The sequence below is a fragment of the Lycorma delicatula genome, chromosome 10 (assembly GCF_047948215.1).
Source record: "Lycorma delicatula isolate Av1 chromosome 10, ASM4794821v1, whole genome shotgun sequence".
NCBI classification, from domain to species: Eukaryota; Metazoa; Arthropoda; class Insecta; order Hemiptera; family Fulgoridae; genus Lycorma; species Lycorma delicatula.
This window is the reverse complement of record NC_134464.1, coordinates 70,486,525-70,511,211: the sequence shown is the minus strand read 5'-3', so window position 1 is coordinate 70,511,211 and position 24,687 is coordinate 70,486,525. Positions and strand designations below refer to the sequence as shown.

At 29.7% G+C, this 24,687-nt stretch overlaps 1 protein-coding gene across 2 annotated transcripts in view; it reads left to right on the top strand.

Annotated features, from left to right (window-relative positions):
• Positions 1-24,687, top strand: part of GC (gamma-glutamyl carboxylase) — a 46,383-nt gene that overhangs the window by 9,814 nt on the left and 11,882 nt on the right. For both annotated transcript variants that reach the window (XM_075376877.1, XM_075376878.1), the window contains exons 2-6: positions 1,193-1,431; positions 3,953-4,108; positions 5,681-5,846; positions 7,771-7,956; positions 22,103-22,266. In XM_075376877.1, the coding sequence (XP_075232992.1) occupies positions 1,197-1,431; positions 3,953-4,108; positions 5,681-5,846; positions 7,771-7,956; positions 22,103-22,266 (907 nt within the window). In that variant the 5' untranslated portion in view covers positions 1,193-1,196. The remainder of the gene's footprint in view (positions 1-1,192; positions 1,432-3,952; positions 4,109-5,680; positions 5,847-7,770; positions 7,957-22,102; positions 22,267-24,687) is intronic.

Here is a 24,687-nt window from a genome sequence, read left to right as displayed (position 1 = left end):
GTAAGGGGAGGAATCAAGAAAGGGGCTAAAAGAAACCCTTTTAGTAAAGGTAACAGGTCTGTTGATTTGTCTTGTTTCATTATTCATTTTTTATAATACTGCCCACTGACACAGAATAAACAGATGTTATTCCATGAGAAGAGTTACCGGACCCAGGTTAGGAATACATGGGAACAAAAGGGCTTGGTCAATTGTTCTCACGCTCAACTGGGGTCTGCTCTGGCAGGTGAAGAAGATAGGAGTATAAATGCTCCAGGGAAGATCAGTTGAAAAGCAGTTCTGTAAAATCAGTCTAGGTGAGATATTATGATGTCAGTCTGCGAGATGTGAGTCCACAAGACATCAGTCAGCAAAAGTATTCTGTGAGGAGGACCGTGAAGAAGTGAATTTCTAGTGAATTAAGTTCTCGACACAATTAAGGTGACATCACAAGTAATTCCAGTAAACTAAAAAAATAAATAGTTCGGTGAGTTTCTGTAAGACTATAAGTGAAAGAGATAATGTACTAAATTTCATTCATAAACTGTTACGGTAGTTTTATTTGTGAACAGCAAGGGCATTTGCAGTGAAAGAACTTTATACTTGTCTTATCTAATGTACTATTGCTGTTAATACAAGACTAGTGGTAAGTGTTAAGACTAATGGTCATGCTATGTCCTTTAACAATGGGATTGAATTCTGGTTTTCATTATTTTTCTACCTGTGAATAAATCCTGACGATTACTTTAAATTCTGTTTTGTATGTAATCTCTGTTTATTATTATTATTATTATTGAAATTTATGATTATTATTATTGTGGTTGTGATTACTATAATTATTCGTTTGTTATAGATATTTAATATTACTATTGTTTACTGTTGCAAATATTGTCATTATTCTATTTATTATTGTGAGGTTTTTTGTCTATTATCATTATCATTATTATTATTACTATTATTCTGATTATTATTGTGGTTGTGATTACTGTATTTTTTTATTATTGTCATTTAATATTATTATTACCATTGTCAATATTATTATTAATGATTTGTCTTGTTTTACTTATGTTTTTAAACCAATAGATTGTAATTATATAAACATTTCTGTTTGTCAATTTCTCAATATCCTGCTCGAGCCATGAACACGCAACAATGTTATTGTAAAGTCATTTAATAAAAGTTTAAAAAAAATATATCTTTTCTTTTGTTACAGTAAAATGAGTCTGAGAAAAAGAAAGCAGATCAATCATCAACAACAACCTCAACACCACCCAGAACAACAACCTGAGCATCATAAGCTTGCCTTAAAAGATATAATCATAAACAATAAATGTTGGATTGAAGATAGTCTGGGATTTAAATTAGATTCTTTGACATCATTAGAAAATTTTACATCGTTACTTTACAAAGAATGTGATGGCTCTTCTTTAGCTGCAGTTCGAATGATGTTTGGTACATTTGTAGTTTAATATATGCTTTCATTTCTGGATTGTACTCATTTAACGTTTATACAAACAAATTAACTTGCCATTAGCAGTTTTTTTTTTATTTGTTTATTCTCAACGGTCATTTTAATTGGACACACATGTTGCTGATCATTTTTTTCTATTAACATTAAATAAATTAAAATAAATATGTCCACAGTTCATACTATACATCAAATTTAAATAGTAAGAGGGTAGAATTTTACTATTTTTTTCCAAAATTACATTAAATATGTTCATATTTCTTGTACATTTATGCCACAAATAAATATATAAATTGATAAAAAAATAATTGTGTTTCACCTATTTTGTATGAGCTAATTCTTCTCAGTTGCTCTGGTAAATAAAATTAAATTAAAAAATCTCTGATCTAAAAGTTTGAATTTAACACAAATTGTTTCAAAATAAGTTTTAAAACAAACAAATTTGATTTCAGAGGGTTTATAAACTTGATAGATCTAAAACCAATAAGTTTTAGATAAGAAAAACTGGGCATAGCTTTTCACAACAGTGCTAAGGAGACATAAAAACACTATTTGGATTTGGTGGATTCTATCACTAAATCCACTTTAAAAAAAAAATCACTTCATTGAGACATCTGACACATCAATTTCTTACGTAGTGAAATTCTTACACATGAATACAAAATGATGAAATTTAAGACCTATTTGAGCAATTCAAAATATGTAAACACATACAAACTTTTACAAAAAAATATTCTAAATTAATACGATTTAAATTCTACAATTATAAACAATAAAGTATAATAAAAACAGCAATGATCCTTCACAATCATGCATAACACTCAGTATTTTCTGGACCAGTCTCAAAGAAAACTTGGTTTAGAAACAAAAGCTAACTCTGACTAAGGTAAAGCTTTTATAACTTCCACTTTAAATTTAAGTTCACTATAATAAGATTAAAAACTTCTAAATATCTGACCTGATATAAAATGTTTAAATATATTCTTCATTATGAAGGTTGTGAAGATAGAATTCAGCCCAATGGGCTGGTCTATTGCTTAACTCATAGCAAATCAGCTGATTTTGAAATCACGAGTTCTAAGGATAAAATACTAGTAAAGGCAGTTACTCTTATATGGATTTGAGTACTAGATTGTGGATACTGGTGTTCTTCGGTGATTGGGTTAACCATACATTTAAGGAATGGTCGACCTGAGATGTACAAGACTGCACTTCATTTACATTCATACATATCAACCTCGTTCATACTCTGTGTAATACCTTACGATGATTCCGAAGGGTAAAGAGAAAAAGAGAGAAGACAGAATTCATATGTATTTCTATTAGACCAAAAGGCACTAGCAATGAAAGGCCTTCACAGGATGGACTGAAAGGGAATTGCACTGGGGAGAAGGCCGCAAATATTTTGCTAACTTCCCAAGGAATAACCCAAGTAAAATAATTCACAAGCAGTCAGTCAATAAAGGATTGAAATGCAATCCCAAACTTTGTTTATCTTAAACTAAAAGTATGTAACCACCACAAAAAAATTAAATACCCATAGATAAATAGAAAGACTCAGCAGCAAGGTAGTGATGTCAGGTTCTGCAAAGAATAGGTGTATAAAAACACTATGTTTTATGGAATACCAACCTTAGTGATTTTAGTTTGATGCATATTTCAATGTGCATATGAAAAAGATATACTGAATGAAAATAAAATGAAAGATGAAAATAATTGTTTATGATACCCTGAAAATTGTCTATATGGGAAATAATAAACTACGAGAGACATAGCTGGAAAGGTCAATGGGATCAAAACTACTCTCACAAAATGTAGAAAAAATGAAAGCTATGAATATGTTCATAATTAACTTGGCCTTTTTCTAGTAAAAATAATGATAAAATATCCTGCAAATCCTCAAGTAAATATACACTTAAATATCCTACACTAAAGAATACCAAAAAATATAATAACATTGAGAATTTAAATAAACTTTTATTATTACTTTTTTAAAATTTTATCTCAATAATATACCAGATTAATAATCAAAATTTTTTTATTTTATCTGTTTTTTTTTGGACCTGTTTTCATAGTCACCCATTACTAGATTTAATTCTGGAGGTTACAGTTTGAAAATAGGTCCAAAAATAGGAAATTCATGCCTATTAATCCAGGATATTATTTATATTAGATTTTAAGAATTAATAATTAAAATTACTCCTCTAGCATATCTGAAAAAAATGATAATTCATTTAGCCTTACTGCAGTAATGTGAGACTAATTATATCAAGTTACTGAATTAAAACATTCAAATCCATATTAATAAAAAGAAAAAAAAAATATTTTGGAATAAAAATAATGTTTTTATTTGATTTATACTCTAATTACAATTCTATGTAAATTAAAACCCATTTATCGACTAATATATAAAAAGTAACTTTTCAGAAAATTAAAAAAATATTTAATGAATAATTTATTTATATTTAAATTAAAATTAATTTACAAATGTATTTATTTTTTTAGGTATAGTAATGTTAATAGATATTGTGGAGGAAAGAGGTTTTTCAAATGCTGAGAAATTATGGGGTGATCCAAATGAATGCAGGTTTCCAATGTTCAATTTTCTTCAACCCCTGCCTGTGCAATGGATGTGTCTCTTATATACAATCATGTGTGTAGGTAAATATTTTAATGAAAATGTTATATTTTTATTCTGTATACTATACAATCTATTTAAAAATTTATTGTGTTACATAAATCAATATTATTATCAGCTGCAAGAAACATGAATTCCTTTTGGTTTATGTAATCCTTAAATTGACTGCCCAAACACTTGTTCCTGCTACTGGAAAAAGCCAACTGACAGACTGATGGCTGTCTGATTAAAGGATTGTTAGTTTAAACATGGTTCTGGCTAATTCAAATTTTGAATCTATTAGGCCTAATGTAATGATTACTTTCTCTTCAATGATAAGAGGTAAAGTTTACGCGCTTGGGCATGGTGCTAGCTTCACCACTACTAGTGCACTGTTCCTGTCAAATAGATAGTTTACTGCCTAGATCCTGCGCTTCTCCAGATGCTAGGGGCCTTTAGATAAGAATTTAACATTTTGATATTTGTTACACCACAGGTGCCATTATCTTTAAATTACTTCACTACCAATTAATTGGTATGAAGTTACCAACTGGGTGGGTTGTTATTTTAACTATTAGTAGTGAAAGGTGGAACAATCTGTAATAACTACTTAATATTAGCAACTATTTATTAATTATTTGTAACCATTATTATTATTCACCAGATACTAATACAATCCACTGATAAAAACCAGTCCGGATTCTCCCTTAATTGCAGTTTGACAGCTATAAAGAGCAAATTAGCAAAACCAAACCACACCAAAACGATTTTTCTCAGAATCACTTAAAAGATTAAAATTGACTACTCTATTAGGTTTTAGTCCTATCCTCTGATGGAATGCTAATATAGTTCTAAAATCATTTCAAGGTTAAAACTTTAGGTTTTACTGCTATCAACTTCTGGAGCTCACAGAAAAAATAGCTTTTTGCAGTGGTTAAGGCAGTCTCAATTGCCACTGCTGACTGCCCCACCAGCTAATTTACAATATGGCAGTTTTCATGACAACCAGTATTCAAGGTGTCTTTTGTCACAATCTGGTTATATTTAGGTGCATTAAGACAGAAGTATATGTAACTGTAAATAATTACTTATGCATTATTAAGATAAATAAGATCAAAGCAAAATTATTTAATTTCGGCATGTGCAGACAGACAACTACTTATGAGACATAAATACATTCAAAAAAGTCAGTAGAAAGATGATTAATTTAAATGGGAAACAACGCTGTAGTTGAGAATTGTTTATTTATAAAATAAACTTTAAATATTATAAAATAAAATAAGTTGAAATGACTTATGAGAAACTAGCAAAAAAGTAAACTGTATGGAAAATAATGTACTTAAACACACAGGATGAAAACGCGTCCAGAAAGTAAAGGAGGAAATATAGATGCTGGATTTTGCTGATGAAACTGTATAAAATCCTTTTCTCAAGTAAAAAATAAAATGGAATTAACTCTATCAGAAATAATCTGACTTTTCAGGAGAGAAATCAGAAAAATCTTTAAATTCAAGTCAAGAATGTTTTAAAAAGAAAACTATGATACTTTTATACACGATATATTAGAAATATATTTTGAAAACTAATATTTGATTTTTCATTTTTATTTATTTCAGGAGCAATTGGTATTAGTTTGGGGTTATATTTTAGACAATGCTGTCTTGCAGTGTTAATACCATACTGGTATATTTTTCTTTTGAACAAAACTGCATGGAATAATCATTCATACCTTTATGGTTTGCTACTGATTCTAATAACAATTTCAAATGCTAATAACTGCTGGTAAGAATCTCGTTGAAGTTAATTTTTATTGCATGAATACCATTATCTTAACAGATATTTAAGTTATTATTAACAACAAATCTATATAGCTGACCACAAAAGAGTTAAAGTAAACATCAACTGTTAAATAAATTTAGTAAAATAATTTTCTCATTAGATATGTAGCTAATTATACAAAAACACTGAATTTGGCGGATATTAATTAAAATCAAAATTTGTAGCATGGTAAAGATAAGTGACATTTAATATAACAATGTTAGTAGTTACTATATAATTAAAGATTATAGGAAAATATATTGTGGATACCAGCAATATTGACTCACGTAATTGTAATATTTATTAGAAAAATGTATTTTATATGCAGATAGTTATTTGGAAATTTTTAAACATAGAGCAATTTACAAAAAGGATTTCATCAATAATTTTATGTAATATGATTATTAATTTAAAATTTAATCAGATTATGAGCTATCTAACATATTTGTAGTGGTAAAAAATTGGGCACGGTATCATTATAATGATATAAAAGTAAATGAACTCAATATGCTTATAATCTTTTGATTTAATAATACAGTGTGTTCAAAAAGTGACACAACCTTATGGAAGAATGTTTCCTTCTTTTGTTGCTGGTTATCAATGCTGCAGAGAATATTCATTGTCTCCCGGCGCATTAGATGTGCCAGTTATGCCTAGACCCAGAATGCCTTCACAGAAAAGTATGGTATGGATGCACTAAACAAGTCCTCCATCAAGCAGCTGTATTTGTAAAAGTTCCAAGAGTCAGGGAATGTGGAAGATGCAGCCAAAAGTAGTCGACCAAAAGTGCTAACATCGAAAAAGTTGACCGATTTGCAAGCTGCATATTCTGTTAGTCCCAGGAAGTCTATGTGACACCTATCTAGCCAGACTGGTCTCTTCGTCAGTAGTGCCACACAGCATTGTGCAAGTGTTTAAAGATGCATCCGTACAGAATTGGTGTTTTTATACCTCCAGACGCTGGAAAACATATAGCTTTCTGTCAGTGGTTATGTCATCTGTATTTCCAGTTGGGGAAGAAATCAATGATTGGTAATGGTCTCACGACATATGGTTCCACCTTGATGGATGCGTGGATGAACAGAATTGATGCGTTTGGTGTATAGAAAATCCACATCAACTGCACGAGTCTCCTCTACACGGACAAAAAGTGGGTGTTTGGTGTGCAATTTTACATCGGCAAATCTTCATGAAATTCTTTCATGGTAAAGTGATCAATGAATGCTACACTGATTATTACAGATGGTGCAACAATTTGTAAACACTATACCTGCAGACCAGCTAGAATACATGTGGTTTCAGCAGGACAATACTACAGCTCATATAGTCAACAACACTATGACTTTCTTGGATCGGTGTTTTCATGGGCAAGTGATTTCAGGGTTATGGCTACTCAGTCTCCTGATTTATCCCCTCTTGATCTTTTCTTGTGGGGAGGTACCTTAAGGATTCTACTTACAAAACTCTTCACACCATTCCTGAATTGTGAAGGGAAAGTGAACAATGTGTCGTTGAAATTTCTAAACAAATTTTACATGTGTTTCAGAGCATGCAATATCATATTCAATTATGTGAATGGCATAATGGAGGACACTTTCAGCAACTATTGTAACTTACTTATTTTCCCATAAGGTTGCATCACTTTTTGAACACTATATAAAAAGTTTAGTTACAACAAAAATTATATAATTATTAGATAATAATACACAACATTTGAAATGGCCTATATTCTACCAAATATAGTATTTACAACAGAATATATTTTAATCAAATATAATGAAGATAAATTTACATAACAGATAATATTAGCATTATGGTGAAATGAATTTAAATTATTAATTTCGTTTTGAAAAAAAAAAAATTATATCTAAATAACTTGTTCTTGCAGGTCACTGGATAAATTAATTAGAAAAATAAAAACTGAAAGTACAGTACCACTTTGGAATTACACACTTATTAGATTTCAAATATTTGCATTATATTTTTTTGCGGGTCTAAAAAAAATTGATGGAGATTGGTTACATGGATATTCAATGAGAACTTTATCAAAACATTGGGTTTTCAATCCATTTAAGTAAGTAAAAAAATTCTATAGTGTAATTACATTTTTATAAATTGTTAATTATTATGGATATTAATTGTTAATTCTAACTTAACTTATACTTGTTCTACATTTACTCGTTCACTCATATTATTATCAAAGAAATATCAATTTTATTATAATAATATATAGTTGTAAATTTATTTTAAAAATAAGATTAATTACAACTTTTAAATAACTCTATGAAAGTATTACATTATCATTCCGACAATAGTTAGCCATGACCATACAAATGTTAGCCCATCAACAGTAAATATAATGATTCCGTAACTTTGATAACACTTCAAAGTTACCAGAATCATTAACATATTTTACATATTAAAAATATAAGCCTAACCAACATAGTTGGCATTTATAGACCTAGAAAAGGCATTCGATAACGTAGACGAATAAAATGTTCAGCATTTTAAAAAAATTAGGGTTCAAACACAGAGATAGAAGAACAATTGCTAACATTTACAGGAACCAAACAGCAACAGTAATAATTGAAGAACATAAGAAAGAAGCCGTAATAATTAAGGGAGTCCGACAAGGATGTTCCCTATCCCTGTTACTTTTTAATCTTTGCATAGAACTAGCAGTTAATGATGTTAAAGAACAATTTAGAATTGGAGTAACAGTACAAGGTGAAAAGATAAAGATGCTACGATTTGCTGATGATATAGTAATTCTAGTCGAGAGTAAAAAGGATTTAGAAGAAACAATGAACGGCATAGATGAAGTCCTACGCAAGAACTATCGCATGAAAATAAACAAGAACAAGACGAAAGTAATGAAATGTAGTAGAAATAACGATGATGGACCACTGAATGTGAAAATAGGAGGAGAAAAGATTATGGAGGTAGAAGAATTTTGTTATTTGGGAAGTAGAATTACTAAAGATGGACGAAGCAGGAGCGATATAAAATGCTGAATAGCACAGGCGAAACGAGCCTTCAGTCAGCAATATAATTTAAATGTCAGGAAAAGATTTTTGAAAGTATATGTTTGGAGTGTCACTTTATATGGAAGTGAAACTTGGACGATTGGAGTATCTGAAAAGAAAAGATTAGAAGCTTTTGAAATGTGGTGCTATAGGAGAATGTTAAAAATCAGATGGGTGGATAAAATGACAAATGAAGAGGTGTTGCAGCAAATAGATGAAGAAAGAAGTATTTGGAAAAATATAGCTAAAAGAAGAGATAGACTTATAGGCTACATATTAAGGCATCCTGGAATAGTCACTTTAATATTGGAGGGACAGGTAGAAGGAAAAAATTGTTTAAGCAAACCACGTTTGGAATATGTAAAGCAAATTGTTAGGGATGTAGGTGGTATACCGAAATGAAACGACTAGCACTAGATAGGGAATCTTGAAGAGCTGCATCAAACCAGTCAAATGACTGAAGACAAAAAAAAAATGTATATAAGTATTACTACTTACAATTATAGATATAAATTAACCAAACTTAATCTATGCTCGCTAATGGACCAATTAACAGTAAGTAATATTTTGAATATTTGATATAAATAAAATTGCAATAATTACTGAATTTATTACTTAAATACTCAAAACATTACTGTATTAATTAATCAAGGTTGGCGAGCGTAGGTTAAGTTTATTATTTAGCAATTATTTTAGTAATTAAAATTAGATACAGTATAATTTTGATGATACAAACATAATTTTGTCAAATGAGATCTAACATTTTTTATTAAACAATAAATTTTTAAGAGTCTTATATTAATCTCTTCTAAGTTGTCTTTGATTATACTAAAATGCTTGCAATATTTACTAAAAATTGTCACTGTTGTTAAAAATTGTCAACAGTGACAATTTTTACACAGTGTCACAATTACACATGGGTAATCATGTTAAATTTTTGGCACGAGTTCCTAAAGATTTACCAACCATTGTTTACCACAGAATTTTTTTAGATCTTTATATAAAAAGTGCAATCAATATTTTTCCACAAATAATTAAAAAACATATGCAAAACTGACAGCTATTATACCTTCAAAATTGATACTTCAATAAAATATTTTTAATCAGATTTTAGCCCCATTGTTAAAAATTTGCTAAAACACCATATGAAATCGTCAGCCAAATGTGACCCAGAAAATGACACAGCAATAAAAAATTAAGGCAGACCTAATATATATATATATATATATATATATATATATATATATATATATATACATATAAGTACAGAACTAATAAATAAAATAGGATGACACATACCTTATTCCATAATTCATGTAAGAGCGCTTTCGCGAGTTACTCGCATCAACAGTTGCTCCATATAATTTTTTTCAAATCAATCGTATCAAATTACATAATAAAATTGAAATTAAAAATCACCCTATACTATACTTAAGATTTAAAATTAAAAATTGTTAAAAGATCCTTTTCCAAATTAAAATCAGAACAGAAATAAAACTACAAATTTTTAAATCAAATTTTTTATTTTTTATTTTTAATTTAAATTAAAATTAAAAATTTCATATATATAAATATGAAGTTATTTACTAAAATTAAATTAAAAGTCAAATCTAAAATTATATATATATATATATATATATATATATATATATATATATATATATATACATATAAACAACATATCCTCTCTGTATCCATATACAACATATAAATAATTAACAAACACAATACATATAATTCACAACATTATATAATTCAATATTAATTAATATTCATTATATAATTCATATTAACACAATATATATAATTATGTATCCACCTCTTAAACAAATTTGTTAAAAAAAATTATGATATACAAAATCCCTCAACATGCAAGTAGAAAACAATATTCTTAGTCCTCAAATTCAACATTAGAAAATAGACAGTATATGCAACTAAATACAACAGCAAATTGATGCACTCCTGCATTAAATATAAAACATAAAAACAAATTTTAAAAAAAACAAAAAGTTTAACGTTTTAACTTACATAATCAAAAACTCAAAGAAAATAGTGTGCAAATTTAAAACGCTGGACAAAATATGGGTTTCAGTACAATAAACAAAAGGAACTCCATGCAGTTGCATACAATCACCTAGCAAATTAAGTAATAAACCTCTTTTCTTTCTGTTTAACCTCCAGGACCACCATTAGGTATTGCTTCAGAGGATGAGATGAACGATTTGTAATATGTGTGAAAATGCCACGCCAGACTGGGTTTGTACCCAGGACCTCCAGATGACAGGCCGAGATGCTATCACTCATGCCACAGAAGGCCAGCTGGAGTAATAAACCTGAACTATTTTAACTATACAATGTTTTACATTTCAAACAAATGGAATGCAGATTCAAAAACAGGTACAATGAACACTAAAATGCCTACCTAAGGAACACTCTTTCACAATTTATGAATCATCTTATAAACCCAGCAACAAAAAAAACTTGATATACAACATATACATAAAAAAGGACCACATCTTAATACTTAAACATTGTGAAATATCTGAAGAAATATCAATAATAAAATTAAAATGAGTAGTCTGAAAAAAAAAAACTATATGAAACAGACACAGTTCATATTTAATACACTGTTTGATCAATTTTAATACATGCCTATATAAAAATCTACCAATTATGCAATTATCAGAATGAGAATAGCAGCTCAGTCATTGAACATTGTCTTAAGCTCAACGGAAAACACTTAAGTTTTAAAAAATGTTAAATTTAATTTGGTTTGTTATTTAAAATGTTAAACATTTTAAATACTCAATTTTATATGAAATAAATATTGCACATTGATACAATTTCATTAATAGAGATCAAAATAGATTTCAAAAAAATGATCATGACATGATCTAGAGTAATGAAAGAATACTTATTTAGAAGTCAATGCAAAAAAAATATAATAAATAAAGATTATGAAATGCCAATGATGAATGTCTCAATGCACTAATTAAACAAATCATATAAGGGACTGTAGGAAGGTTCTCATGTAATTATGAAAGACTAACAAACAGAATAAAAGTAATGGTGAAATTAGGATAATGACAACTAAAGGGATGTATAATAAAAAATGTAATAATCAACAAAACTGATTAAACTAAGGAAAATATTGATCAGAATACACATTTTATGGTAGTGAGATTTACACAAAGAAAGGACAGAAGGATTAAAGCATCTGAAGCACTGGAAATATGTTTTAGTAAGAAAATATCTTTAAAAATTCACTTCACTACGATTTTTCAACAGGGAGAACTGCAAAAATGTTATCTGTCTAAGCCATCATTTACTCTACCTTAACTTTCCTGAGAGATCTCTTAGTTTTATGTTAAGGCTTCTACGATGATACTTAACTTAGACTGATAACTGTCTCACACAAAGGCAAAGTTTATAACTTTATCTATCTGCAGTTCATCTTTAAAAAGGTTTACAATTTTTGAAATATATGTCATGAATATAAAAATTAACAAAATATTAATTTTGTGATCTGAGAAATTAGAAACTAGGAAGTTCTAAGGAGAGGTAGAACCATAGCTGTTTTACAATAATTGTATTAACAACATGATTTGGTATGCAGTAACAAAAAGAATGTTTGCTAAGAGATACATCAGAAAAAATATAAGAAAAAGTATAAAAAAATTATGAAGAACTGATTCGCTTAACAAAAAATATGAAAGAACTAGCTGGCCCATCTAGCCAGAACCTAGAACCTCGAGGCTCAGGTCAGCCCAGGCAAATCCCAGAGCTAACTCAAGAGCTTCTTGTAGTGAAGGGACCTACCCTGTGGCTGCAGAGCTTGCTTTACTAGCCATTCCCAATTTTCCAGGGGGGGATTGACACCTTGGACACCCTCAGAACTTGCTTTGATCATCATTCCCATCTACCCAGAGGGCTCCACCTCCTGGATCTCACATTGCACATTAGCCTCATGGTTGTGAGAATAATACTGATAAATAATAACAGTAGTATTCAAATTTTATAGAAAGAAATCTGAAAAAGAAACTAAATTACAAAAATTAGCTGTGGTAACTAAAGTAGACACACCTTTGATGATGAAAAATTCATAACTTTTCTTTGCCATGAGGGCAAAAATATAATAATGAAGTAAAAAAGATTTATCTGTATTTTTCTTAATGAATATGTTTAATTCACAACTTCACCCTCATTGGAGGCAATGAAATGAATATTTTCAATATCTTAACCTTCAAGGGAGCAAGGGCCACAAATGAATCCTGCAAATTTGAAAATAACCAGTGGGTTGGTTCTCACATGATGCGATAACAAACAAACAGGCAAACTTTATATTTATATATATACATTTCTAAATAACCATGATCTGTTAGATTGAGAGTGTACCTGATGCATGCATGCAAAAGTTAGCCTTCAACCTACTAACAAATAACCTGTTTGAATTTTGAAAATCAGACGATTACTTGCAGATATAAGAGTACCCCATTTCACCACCCAAAACAGCGCCCCATGGGGCACTCTGTCTGTTACCAGTTGATGGTAATGATTGGTCTAGCCTTCCACAAGGTGCTGACATACCTCACCACTCTAGCCTCACACACAGTTCCCAAAGGAAGTCTGTTATTGTTAAACAGAAATTTTTAAAATTTATTTAACATTATTTTATGTAATGTAAATTTAATTCTGTAATTTATAATATTATTCATTCCATTGATTCGAATAATTCAGTTCAAAACCAGCTCACAGAATGATAAAGACTCACAGTTCATTAAAGTTTTTTCTTCAACCGGCAAATCTCCAGTACTACATAAATATTCATATATTCTTTTTGAGATGAAACGTAGCTAAAAACCTTGTCAGTTATGCCAAGAAACATAGGTAAAAATTTGATAGTGCTTGATCAAGTAGTTTTTTTATTTATCTCCGAACAAACAAAAACCCTCTTCCTCTTTATATAATATATATATATATATATAATGTAGGTTTCTCAACATAAAAACCATGTAGGATATCATTGAGGTATGGCTGAAACTAGTAAAGTAGTAAACTGATGAAGAGATTCTGTAATGTAAATTTTTATCTGGTCAGTGGGTATATTGATACATTAGATATAATAATAATTCATATACTAGGTCAAATCTATTTTTGATATTACACATGTTATGAAAACATATTTTTAAAATATCTGTTTTGTTTTTATGTTTGGTTGTTGGTAGTTAAAATTATTAATTTTTAATGGCAAAACAACCCAAAATTATCTAATATAATGTTTTTAATAACATGTGACATAACTCTTTCAAGTGTTTTTGAAGTCATTTTCAATGACTAATGCTATCCCAACTCTGGTATAAGATAATTTTATTGATGATAGTTTCTCTGAGTTAGGAAGGTATGTTCTGGAATGGCCACAAAAATTGTTCATCATATTTGGATTAAATCTGTTCATTTTACTGAATATACATTGTCGGTTATTAAAAGTTTATATTAAAAATATTTAATTCAGTTTTACATTAAAAGTGAATAGTTAATATAATCTTTATCAATCTACAAGGATAAAAATATTGAAAATTTCAAAACAAACTGAGAATAAAATACCAGAACAGTTTTTAAGGTTAGAAAAATAATTACCCCCCCTCAATTAAAATAATGTTGTCGGTTATATTTTCTGATATTGGTATTTTCATACTAAATGATTCAGAATTCTTTGCTTTTTGCTAGAAAAATAGCGATGTAACTCAACCATGAAAATTTAAACAAATTCACTATTTTATTGCAGTAATTTATCATTTTGTTGTACAGTAAAATAAAGTAGCAAGCTACTAGTACCACTACTTTAGCAGCAATTTAGATAAGAATAAGATTTTGTGGTAAAATAGAGATTTAAGTTACATATGACACAATTTTAGTAGCAGCAGCTGAGATGATGTCAAAACTTAAAATATGTTTTTCTAGAAGTCATATTTCTAGATTTATGGTTGTATTTTACTCAGGGTGTAATATACAACTTAACAAAACATGCTTATAACAATATCACACCTACACACACAAAACTATTATAACACAATAAAGATACACTAAATAAAAAGAAGCAATTCAAATTTAACATACTTTTAAACCAAATTTCAAATACATGTTCTAAATTGAAGAAAATTATCATGAATAACTTTACCCGATATCATGATGCCAGAGTAAGAAACAACTACAGGTCATTGAAGCTGTCTAAAACAAAAAGTGATTAAAGTATTATGAACTGACTTATTCAAACATTATATTAAATAAATTTTGTTTGATTTGTCATTAAAAATATTAATTTAACAAGACTCATCTACTATCAATAGCATTTTGATAATAACCTTTTAAACAGAACTGCTTAAATGAAAAAGAAAACATATGTAAGGAGCTTTTCCATTAAACAAAAACAAAAAAGAAACATTTACTAACAGTCGCATTTTACAGTTATAAAAAAAATAATAATAAATGTATTTTCCTTGACATCACTACTCCAAAAAAACAATCTTCCAGACATGTAAAAATCTATCAGCATAAGTATAATCATTGAATCACTTTACTTCAGAAAATCTAGCCATCTTAATTTTTTTTAGAATTATCTTGTTACTATTTTATTCAATTAAAAGATATAGACTACTATTAAAATCTGATTTTCTTCTTATTTTTTAAATTTAAAATCTACAGATGTAGATCTCAGCCTGATGGACCCCTCATATTGAGGATGGTGCATCCTTATCATCTATAGCTATTATTTCTTTTAATGTTTAGTCTTGAGAACCACCATAAAGTATTCCTTCAGAGGATGATATGTAAAAGTGTAAATGTAGTGTAGTCTTGTACAGTCTCAGTTCGACCGTTCGAGATGTGTGATTAATTGAAGCCCAACCACTAAAGAACACCGGTTCCACGATCTAGTATTCAAATTCGTACAAAAGTAACTGCCTTTACTGGGATTTGAACCTTACAATTCTCAATTTTGAAATCAGCGATTTGCGATGACAAGTTCACCACTAGTCCCCTTATCAAAAAACATAAGAATTTATAGCTATAAATTCTTATGTTTTTTGATAAGAGGGACTACCTGTAGACTAATTGGAAATTCCATTTCTTGTCAGGTGGCTGACAACTGGAAAATTGTAGACATTAGATAGTCTTATACATGATGTATAAAATATCACAAAAAAAAAATTAAATATTAAAAACAAAGAATAAATGGAGAAAAAATAGATTTCAATTTTAAGAGATAGGTATTTTGAAAAAAAATTCTTTTATTGTTTATATATGCAATGTAGATAAAAAATTTCCTTTTAATATTTTCTCTAAAATGTTTCTGATGAAAATTTAAATTGGTTTTTACAAACCACCTCTGAACGAATTTGATAAATTAATATGAATTCCTTATGTACAGAAATATGTTTATACATACATGCACATGCATTTTTTGATGTAGATGAACTAGTCGGAAATTTAAAAATTCCCAGAAATCCTGATACCCCATTTTTGCCACGATCACCATACTTCCACTAGTAATATTCGCCGTGAAAGTAAAAAAGAAGAAGCTTTGAAGTGTGAGTGTGTGTGTATAAATATATATATATATATAATTGATGTATTTTTTATTGCATATAATTTTTTTTAAATTACGTCCATCCCAAAGTTTGGACAAGGGGATACTGATGTTCGAATATCCCCCAAAATCTCAAAATTTGAAATGCTTACCACACAAAACCTATTAGAGTTATAATATATATGATTTATATACCGTTGGATAAAGAATAGATGTCACTCTCTAATACTTATAAACCGTTTGGGCAAAAATTCGTGAAGAACGACTAGGTTGAAGAGGAAAATGTCAACTTTAGAGATCTCGTCACGCTAAGTCAGGAGCGCGTTAGCTTGATGATAAGTCTATCAACGGGTAATATCATTTATTTTATCATCTGTAATTAAATTACGAGACCCAGTTTGTTACGAGTACCAGAGAAGATTTCAATCTTGCCCCAGAAATCCAGACAAAATAATATCAAGACTCGGTGAAATGAATTAAAAGGATGCTCGAGGGTGCAAGAATTCACAAAATGCTTCATATGTGTTGGCGTGTAAAAACGGGTGCACAGGGTGAAAGCCGAGTGAAAAATTGTAAATTCATCGCGTCCGACTTTGGTATCTCAACCGCCGATTTTCTGGCAACTATCATCGCCTTACAGCGTCCGAAACAAAATGTAAAATCTACATCATTGTTGGCTTACTTTTACTATGAAGCTCAAAAAACGTAATTTTATGTATTAAAAGCTTTCAATTAGCAAGTTATGCTTGTGTTTTTTTAACGTTAACTTTATTTATTTACTTTTTTGATGATGTAAGGCTGTGCCCAAATAAAATTTTTAATATGTCCATTCTCCCTTTTGAAATACAATTCCTCCCTCAAAACCGCATCTGATTTCAAAAATTTTGAATCAAAATTAATATACTTAGATAAAAACATAATACATTTAAGTAATCAATTTATTTTCTATATTATAAAAGTATCAGTGCCAAATTTCATTATGTATGTTATTAGCCATAAACAGAGTTGTAGCTGACTTGACCCAAGACAGCATTCTCAAATTTACCGTGCCAGGCCACTAGGAAAATTGACAAGCGGTAATAGCATAAAAAAAAAAATTAACATAGTATCTTCTTTCAAAAACAATGTCTCCGCTTACTAGAAGAGATATGAATCTATACTAACAGAATTAATAAATAAGCAAGAAAAGATGATAAAATTAGTAACCTCTAATAGGCAGCATGAATTGTTGAGTCGCCAGTACTGTGCCGATTCAATCTAAAATTTATTTTGACAATTTATATTACCCAGAGCTCAATATTAAGAATAAAATGTTCAACAAATAAATTTAATATATTCAACAGTATGTCAGATATTTAAATTCTAATATACTTAAGACAGAATACTAGGAGAGATAATTCTCAATTACATTACAAAAAAAAAGGACAATATTATTCATACGAACCTTGATGGTTTTTTAATGTGCCGTTATTCTTCTGTAATTCATAACAACAATAATTATTTATATTCTTTTATTATTTATTAGTTAAATGTTCATTTTAAACACTGCACAACTCACACACAGCGTAACCTAACGACGTACGATACGAAACTAAACCTGTTGATTTAGTACGAGGAGCCGTGTTCATTCGGCTGTATTCGTGTGTATTCGGCTGTTTAGGTGAACATGTAATTTCATGACTAATGTTGACGTAATCTGATAACAGCTAACTAACTGATGTTACAACCACATGCAGACTGCTGGGCACCTTTATACTTAAAGACAGTATAATCCTCTTACGTTGATATTAGACCTAAATAAATGTACAGTCAAATCCACTAACAATAGACCTAATTTTTTTATTTTTACAAAATATGTTATACTTTTTATTATTGTAAATGGATGTTGTTTCTATTATATAGTTCTGTCACCAGAATTATGTTTGATATTTTTAATAATTTAGTTTATAGATAATACGAATCAATTAAGTTCAGTAAATTGATAATAGTGTAATATTATAATTAGGTTAATACAGCATTTATCAATAGATCTATGCAATACATTTTTTACCTAATTATACAAAATAAATTTTTATATTAAAAAATAAATAATTAGTTTTTGAATTTTATGATTTCTTGTTAAATGTCTACTTGGAATGTGGTATACATACGATGCAAAAATATTTTCTAACGTATTGGCAGTTTTAAATGTTATTTTCCAAAATAAAATTACCAATATTTATTTCTATACCTGTATATATTTGTACACTTCTTATATTGAATGAAATCAGAGTATATAATTCATTAGTTAACTATACAAGGGACCTTTCATCACAAGGCGTCTCGGCCTTTCATCTGTAGGTCCCGGGTTCAAATCCCAGTAAGGCATGGCATTTTTACACACGCTACAAATCATTCATCTCATTCTCTGAAGCAATACCTAACGGTGGTTCCGGAGGTTAAAAAGAAGAAAAACCCTATACAAGGTTCCGCAAGGTGTTGATTCAGGTGCGTATGTGCTCCTGCGCCCTACCGACTAAACCCATAAACCCCCATGTCCGGGGCCAGACCAGCATTAAAGCATTACCACGACCCCAGCGTTAGCCTTCGGACTTAGGGGGTTCAGAGTCCCCGTGCGTCATCACCGTCGTCGATCCACACAAGGACGGACAGCTCAGCAGGAAGCTGTTCTTCACCCTTTTGTCCTCCGGTAGTGTTTTTCTGCCTCTTGCAGAGAACATTTTCCAGAAACTATCATTCTGCTGGCGGCACTGTAGAAATCCTACCGAGTACCCAGCTCAATCAGCCAGTATTCCAGTTCTCTCTTCTATTTCCTTTGTACTGAGAATACTTGCTACAATACTTCGGGCAAGAAGCTAAAAACATTCCATCTGTTACAAACAAAGAACACATGTTCTGGAGTATCTTCCACTCCACAATATATACAGTCAGGTATATATATAAATCTTCTTTTGAACCTGTTTAGCATGCCCCAAATCCGCCATGACCCAAGGGGAACTGCGTGAGGAAGTATGACATCCCCCACACTCCCTCCTAGGGTTCAAGTCGGGGAATCAGACACCTGGTCCATACTCCTTTAGTTGAGGCTTCCCAGGAAATCTGCCATTCTTTCATCATTATTTATTTGGTTTGCCTGTTTCTTGGGAACCCCATCATGAATTCTGCAAATCAAATTAATTTTGAGGCTGATCAGTAGCACACCGGCTATTATTGCCCCGGATACTGTTTAGTATGCCATAGCTGACGTGATCGCCAGTCTACACTGGAATGACTATAAAAGCCCACAGCTCCTCTTAATTTCTCGAACTGACCTTCAGACCAGGGCCGCATATAACAAGTACGGATGTTGTTACTGATAAAATAAGCTTCCTTACATCAGCTCTGGGCCAGACTATGTCAGCATCAGTTTCCTTAGAGCAATCATGATGCAGTTAAATTTAATTTTTTTTTTCTTACTACATTTCTTTTCCAGCTATAACAATATACACTGCTACAGCAATAATGGGAAAAGTACGTAGGTTGGAAAAAAATCAAAAATTTTTTTTTTTTATTTTGTCCCTATGGAATTGAAAAAAAAAAAAACAGATTTAAATAAATTGTAAATAATATAATTATTTTGTTCTATTTTCATAATGTGTATGTTGCAATCTGTTCAGCTATTGAAAAGTAAGCAACCCCCCCCCCCCCCCCCACTAACAGACCAAAGAGATAAGGATGATATATAAATGAGGTGAGGTGTAGCCTTGTGTAGACTCGGGCTGATCATTACTGAAATGTCTGGTTAAGTGAACTCCAATCACTACATTACACTGGTATCCGTGGTCTAGTATTCATATCCATATAAAAGCAACTACCTCTTACTAGGATTTGAACCTCAGAACCTTCGACTTCAAAAATCAGTTGTTAAACAACTGATTTGCAACAATGAGTACATCACTAGACCAACCTAATGGGCTAAATAATATGTGAAAAAAATGTTTCATTCCAGTACTTCCAAGTCCAAAAAATTATTTTTTGTCAGATGAATGTATTTGTATGCATGCTGATTTGTATTTGGTTTTATAACTCTGGACCATGTTGACTGATTTTCTTTAAACTTGGTAGACAGATACTACCTTTGAGGGGGAAAGAATCTTTTAAATTTTTTCAAAAATTGGGAAAAGGGGTGGGATATTATGGGCAATATAAAATTTCAGATCTTTACTGGGGCACTTAAGCAATAGGTTTTTCTTACAAAAGGTGAAGTTTTTTTTCAAGATTAAAAATTACTTTTATGTAGTATTCACCCCCCTCCCTCCTTATATATATATATATATATTTTTATTTTTTTTTATTTTGCTATATCTTGTTTCAAGAAAGGAGTTAGTGGGACTTTTTTGCACTGACATCTTCTACATTGTTAGACCTTTAAATAGTATAAAATGTTTACTTTCTCGTTTCGATAGCACTATAGCTTTAGAAGGGAAAGTATTGTAATCAGTCTAATTTGGACATAGTGATTTTCACCATATCTTGCCGTTTTGACACCTAAGGGACCCAAAAAAACAAATGGATATTATCTCATCTTCATATGTACATGTGTGTGTTAGATGCTGGCCTCTCAATCACCTTTTATTTCTAGAGTTACTGGACCAATTTTGACCAAACTTAGTCATATTACTTCTACATATGGAGCAATGATGCCATTAAATCTTTAACTTAAAAGGTCAAGGGGGTGAGGCTGTACAGCAAGGGCACCATCAGTATCTCGAGATTCTGCCTAATTAAGGTCATATTTTTCTTAGGCACATTTGTTAGTAATTAAAAAATAAAAATATTTGCAAATATGTTTTTGCAAAATTGCCCCCCTCCCAAAAAATTGCTGTTGTAGCCATCTGTTATGTTCTGACGTCACAGGTCGGCTGTAGAATTAAATAAATGAATAATATTTAAAGCATAAAAAAACTTAGTCTGGCTGGGTCTCGAACTCAATTGCCCAGTTGATTTGTACTTGCTGTTAAGCCTCGCGGCTACACCAGTCTGATGACAGTAAAAGCGAAATTTGTCCTATGTAAGTTGTGAAATTACATTAGTTTAATTAAGTGCCGACCGTTGTCCCTAGTAACACCACACCCGTGCGAATTAAATACAGTATACATGCAAGCTTTAGTTATTTTTAATTTAAAAAAAAAATTATTTTACATATAAATCTATCATTTAATAGCAAGTTAACCATTGAAATCTAAATTTTTTGATAATCTTTACTCTAGTATTTCTTGCAAAAAAAAAAATTTACCCCCTTCCTAGAAAATTACAACTTTGTTTGTGGGCCAGATTTACAAGAATGTTTTTTGCATATTCTTGCTCAAAGCAACCAAGAAAAATACAAAATTCATGGTAAAAGAATCTTGAAAAAGAATTAATTAAACAATTTCTTAAATGGAAAAGAATAATATATTGCTCATTTTCCTATTCATAAAAACTTAAATTATACAAAATCAACTAAAAACTTAAATTATTCAAAATCAAGAAAAAACAAAAACAATTTAAATGAATAAATTATTATATTCTAAAGTAAAGCTAAATAATTACGATTTATTAATAATCAATTTATTTATTTGTTACAACAGATTAATACTATCTGGTGATCAAGTTGATTTATGGATTGTACATATTACAGGATTTTTATTAGATTTCACAGCAGGATTCTTGATATTTTTTGATTCAACTCGATTCATTGCATTCTTCTTCCTCACAATGTTTCATCTAATGAATTCAAGATTATTTCATATAGGTATTTATTATTTAATAATATATTACAATCATTATAGAGCTATTACTTTGGAGGTTGTACATAGGCAGTTGAGTTGTATGAGAAAAGGAGAAACATTTGGTTTATATTGATTAAGAGACCAGAGACAAAATATTTTGTTTTCTACCTATCTCATTTCTGGTAAAAACTATTCAAAATATGATAATCCTAAAATTACTTTTAATGTTTGTACACTTTATTTACAAGGAATGCTTTTTAAGAATGCCTAATTTCCAATTTTCTGCCGAATTATACTTTGCATACACTGTGCTGCTCTTTGTATCAGTAGTCATCCACTGGCAACAACAGTCTACTTGCATTAATATTAGTTGGTATGTGTAACCTAACTGGTGTAAGCTAAAATAAATAATCAAAATAGTAATTCATTCTTAGTGGTAAAAAACAAATCTACTACTGAAAACTACAAGACAATTTGTGATGTTTATATACAAAATGTTATATGTGAAGGTAGATTTGTAAATGGTGGCATTTGTTTCAAGAAGAAAAGATGAATGTTCACAATGAAGAAGTGGTTGCTTGTCTATAATCACAAAAAAAGAATGAAAAATTAGAAAAAGTGAATGAAAAATTCATTAAAACCAACAATTTATATCATTTTAAAAAAGTTGAATGGAAAAACTGGGTACAGAAAGTAGTAGCATGCCTGATGGGTGTCAAATATTTTGACAGATAAGGAAAAATCTCTTGCTACAGCTCAATTATTTTTGTAGCACTACCAAAATGAAGAAGAGGTAAACTCCTTAATCATATTGTGACTGGTGATGAGAATTTGATATTATATAATAATGTTCAAATAGAGCAGCAATTGATGTAGTGGAGTTTCATCATCTGCAAGGTCAAAGAAGTTAATGTAAGAAAGTGCAGACAGAAAACTTATGACCATGGTTTTTTTTTTAGGGGGGAGGTGACAAAGAGTATTGCTTATTGAGAACTCTTAACTACTAATACATGTGAAACCCCTAAAAAAAATTTGATGTGATATTGAAAATGAGTGGAGAGCTGTCTAATGGTATTATATTTCTGCATATCAATGACTTGACAGTATAATAAAACTAGTGGATGATATGAAAAATATGTTGTAGTTTATGATGAATATGTGAAAAAGTAATACAAATAATATACAAACATACAAAGTTTCTTCTATTTCACTCACTTACTTTTATATTAAAAGGCAATTGGCAATTTCTTAAAATTAAACATGCCTCATATATATATATATATTGTTCAATATTTACTATGTTTACAATCAATTAGTGTTTTACTAAGTTATACTCTAATATGTAAAAAATAAAATAATATTAATTTCTGTTTAATAACAATACCAATTTTGTGCTGATTTTAACAAATTGAGCTCAAACACGATATATAAAAGATTAGAATATAAATTAAAATAGAATTGTCAGTTGTTACTGAATGAGGAAGCCATAACCAAATATAATTTTGAAAGCTTTGTTTCCAGAGAAATCAGGTATAAATGACTGACTGTCCAGGAGGTGCTTATATTATTAGCGCTTAAAATAACAGTGGTTACATATAATAAATATACAAGTAAATTAATTATTTCAAACCATAATGTACAAAGAGTACCTGTCAGGCAGTAACTCAGTGAGTGTAGGTAACACTCTGTACTCTTCCCATCAGTTGTATTAGCTACTGTTTTTAATGAAAATCTTTACATATAAGTTGTTTCAGTTAATAGTAAGGGATCCTTACCGCAAAATTTCATAAAAAAAAGCTGTAAAATGTATTTAGCCATGAAGCATAATGCCAAAAGGTCAAACACTGAACATTGCTTCTGTTATGATCAATAACGTGTAAAATAATATCAAAGAAACTGATATTTTCACTGGTAAATTATCAGCTGTGCTTGCACATTAAACAGTACTTGCTAACCTTATCACAGCTACAGTTACTTTTGGAATGTATGCATTGAACATGGCTTTTTTATGTCTTACTTACCAACTTTGTCAAAATAGCATATGTAGTAAAAAAAATAAAAGTTCAAGGGTTATATACATTTATTCTTTATTGCAAATCTTCAATATTATCTCAGTGTTCATTACTAACATTTTAAAAGAATGTTAAAAAAAATCATTAGTAAAATTTCATAACCATTAAATAATTAATAATTATTTTTCTACTAATATTAATAATTATTAACCAATAATAATTTATCAACAAAGAGTTAATATATACACTAATTCAAGTAATATTTTTTTTAGAATTGACAGGCTTTTTTAACCTAACCTAACTCGTAAAAAGAAGATTAAATTGATACAAAAAGATTTAAACCCATGTCAAGAAAGAAAATGTGTAATTCTTATTAAACATGTCAACAAAGTTAATAAATTGACTCTAGTTACATTATATTATCATTATTGG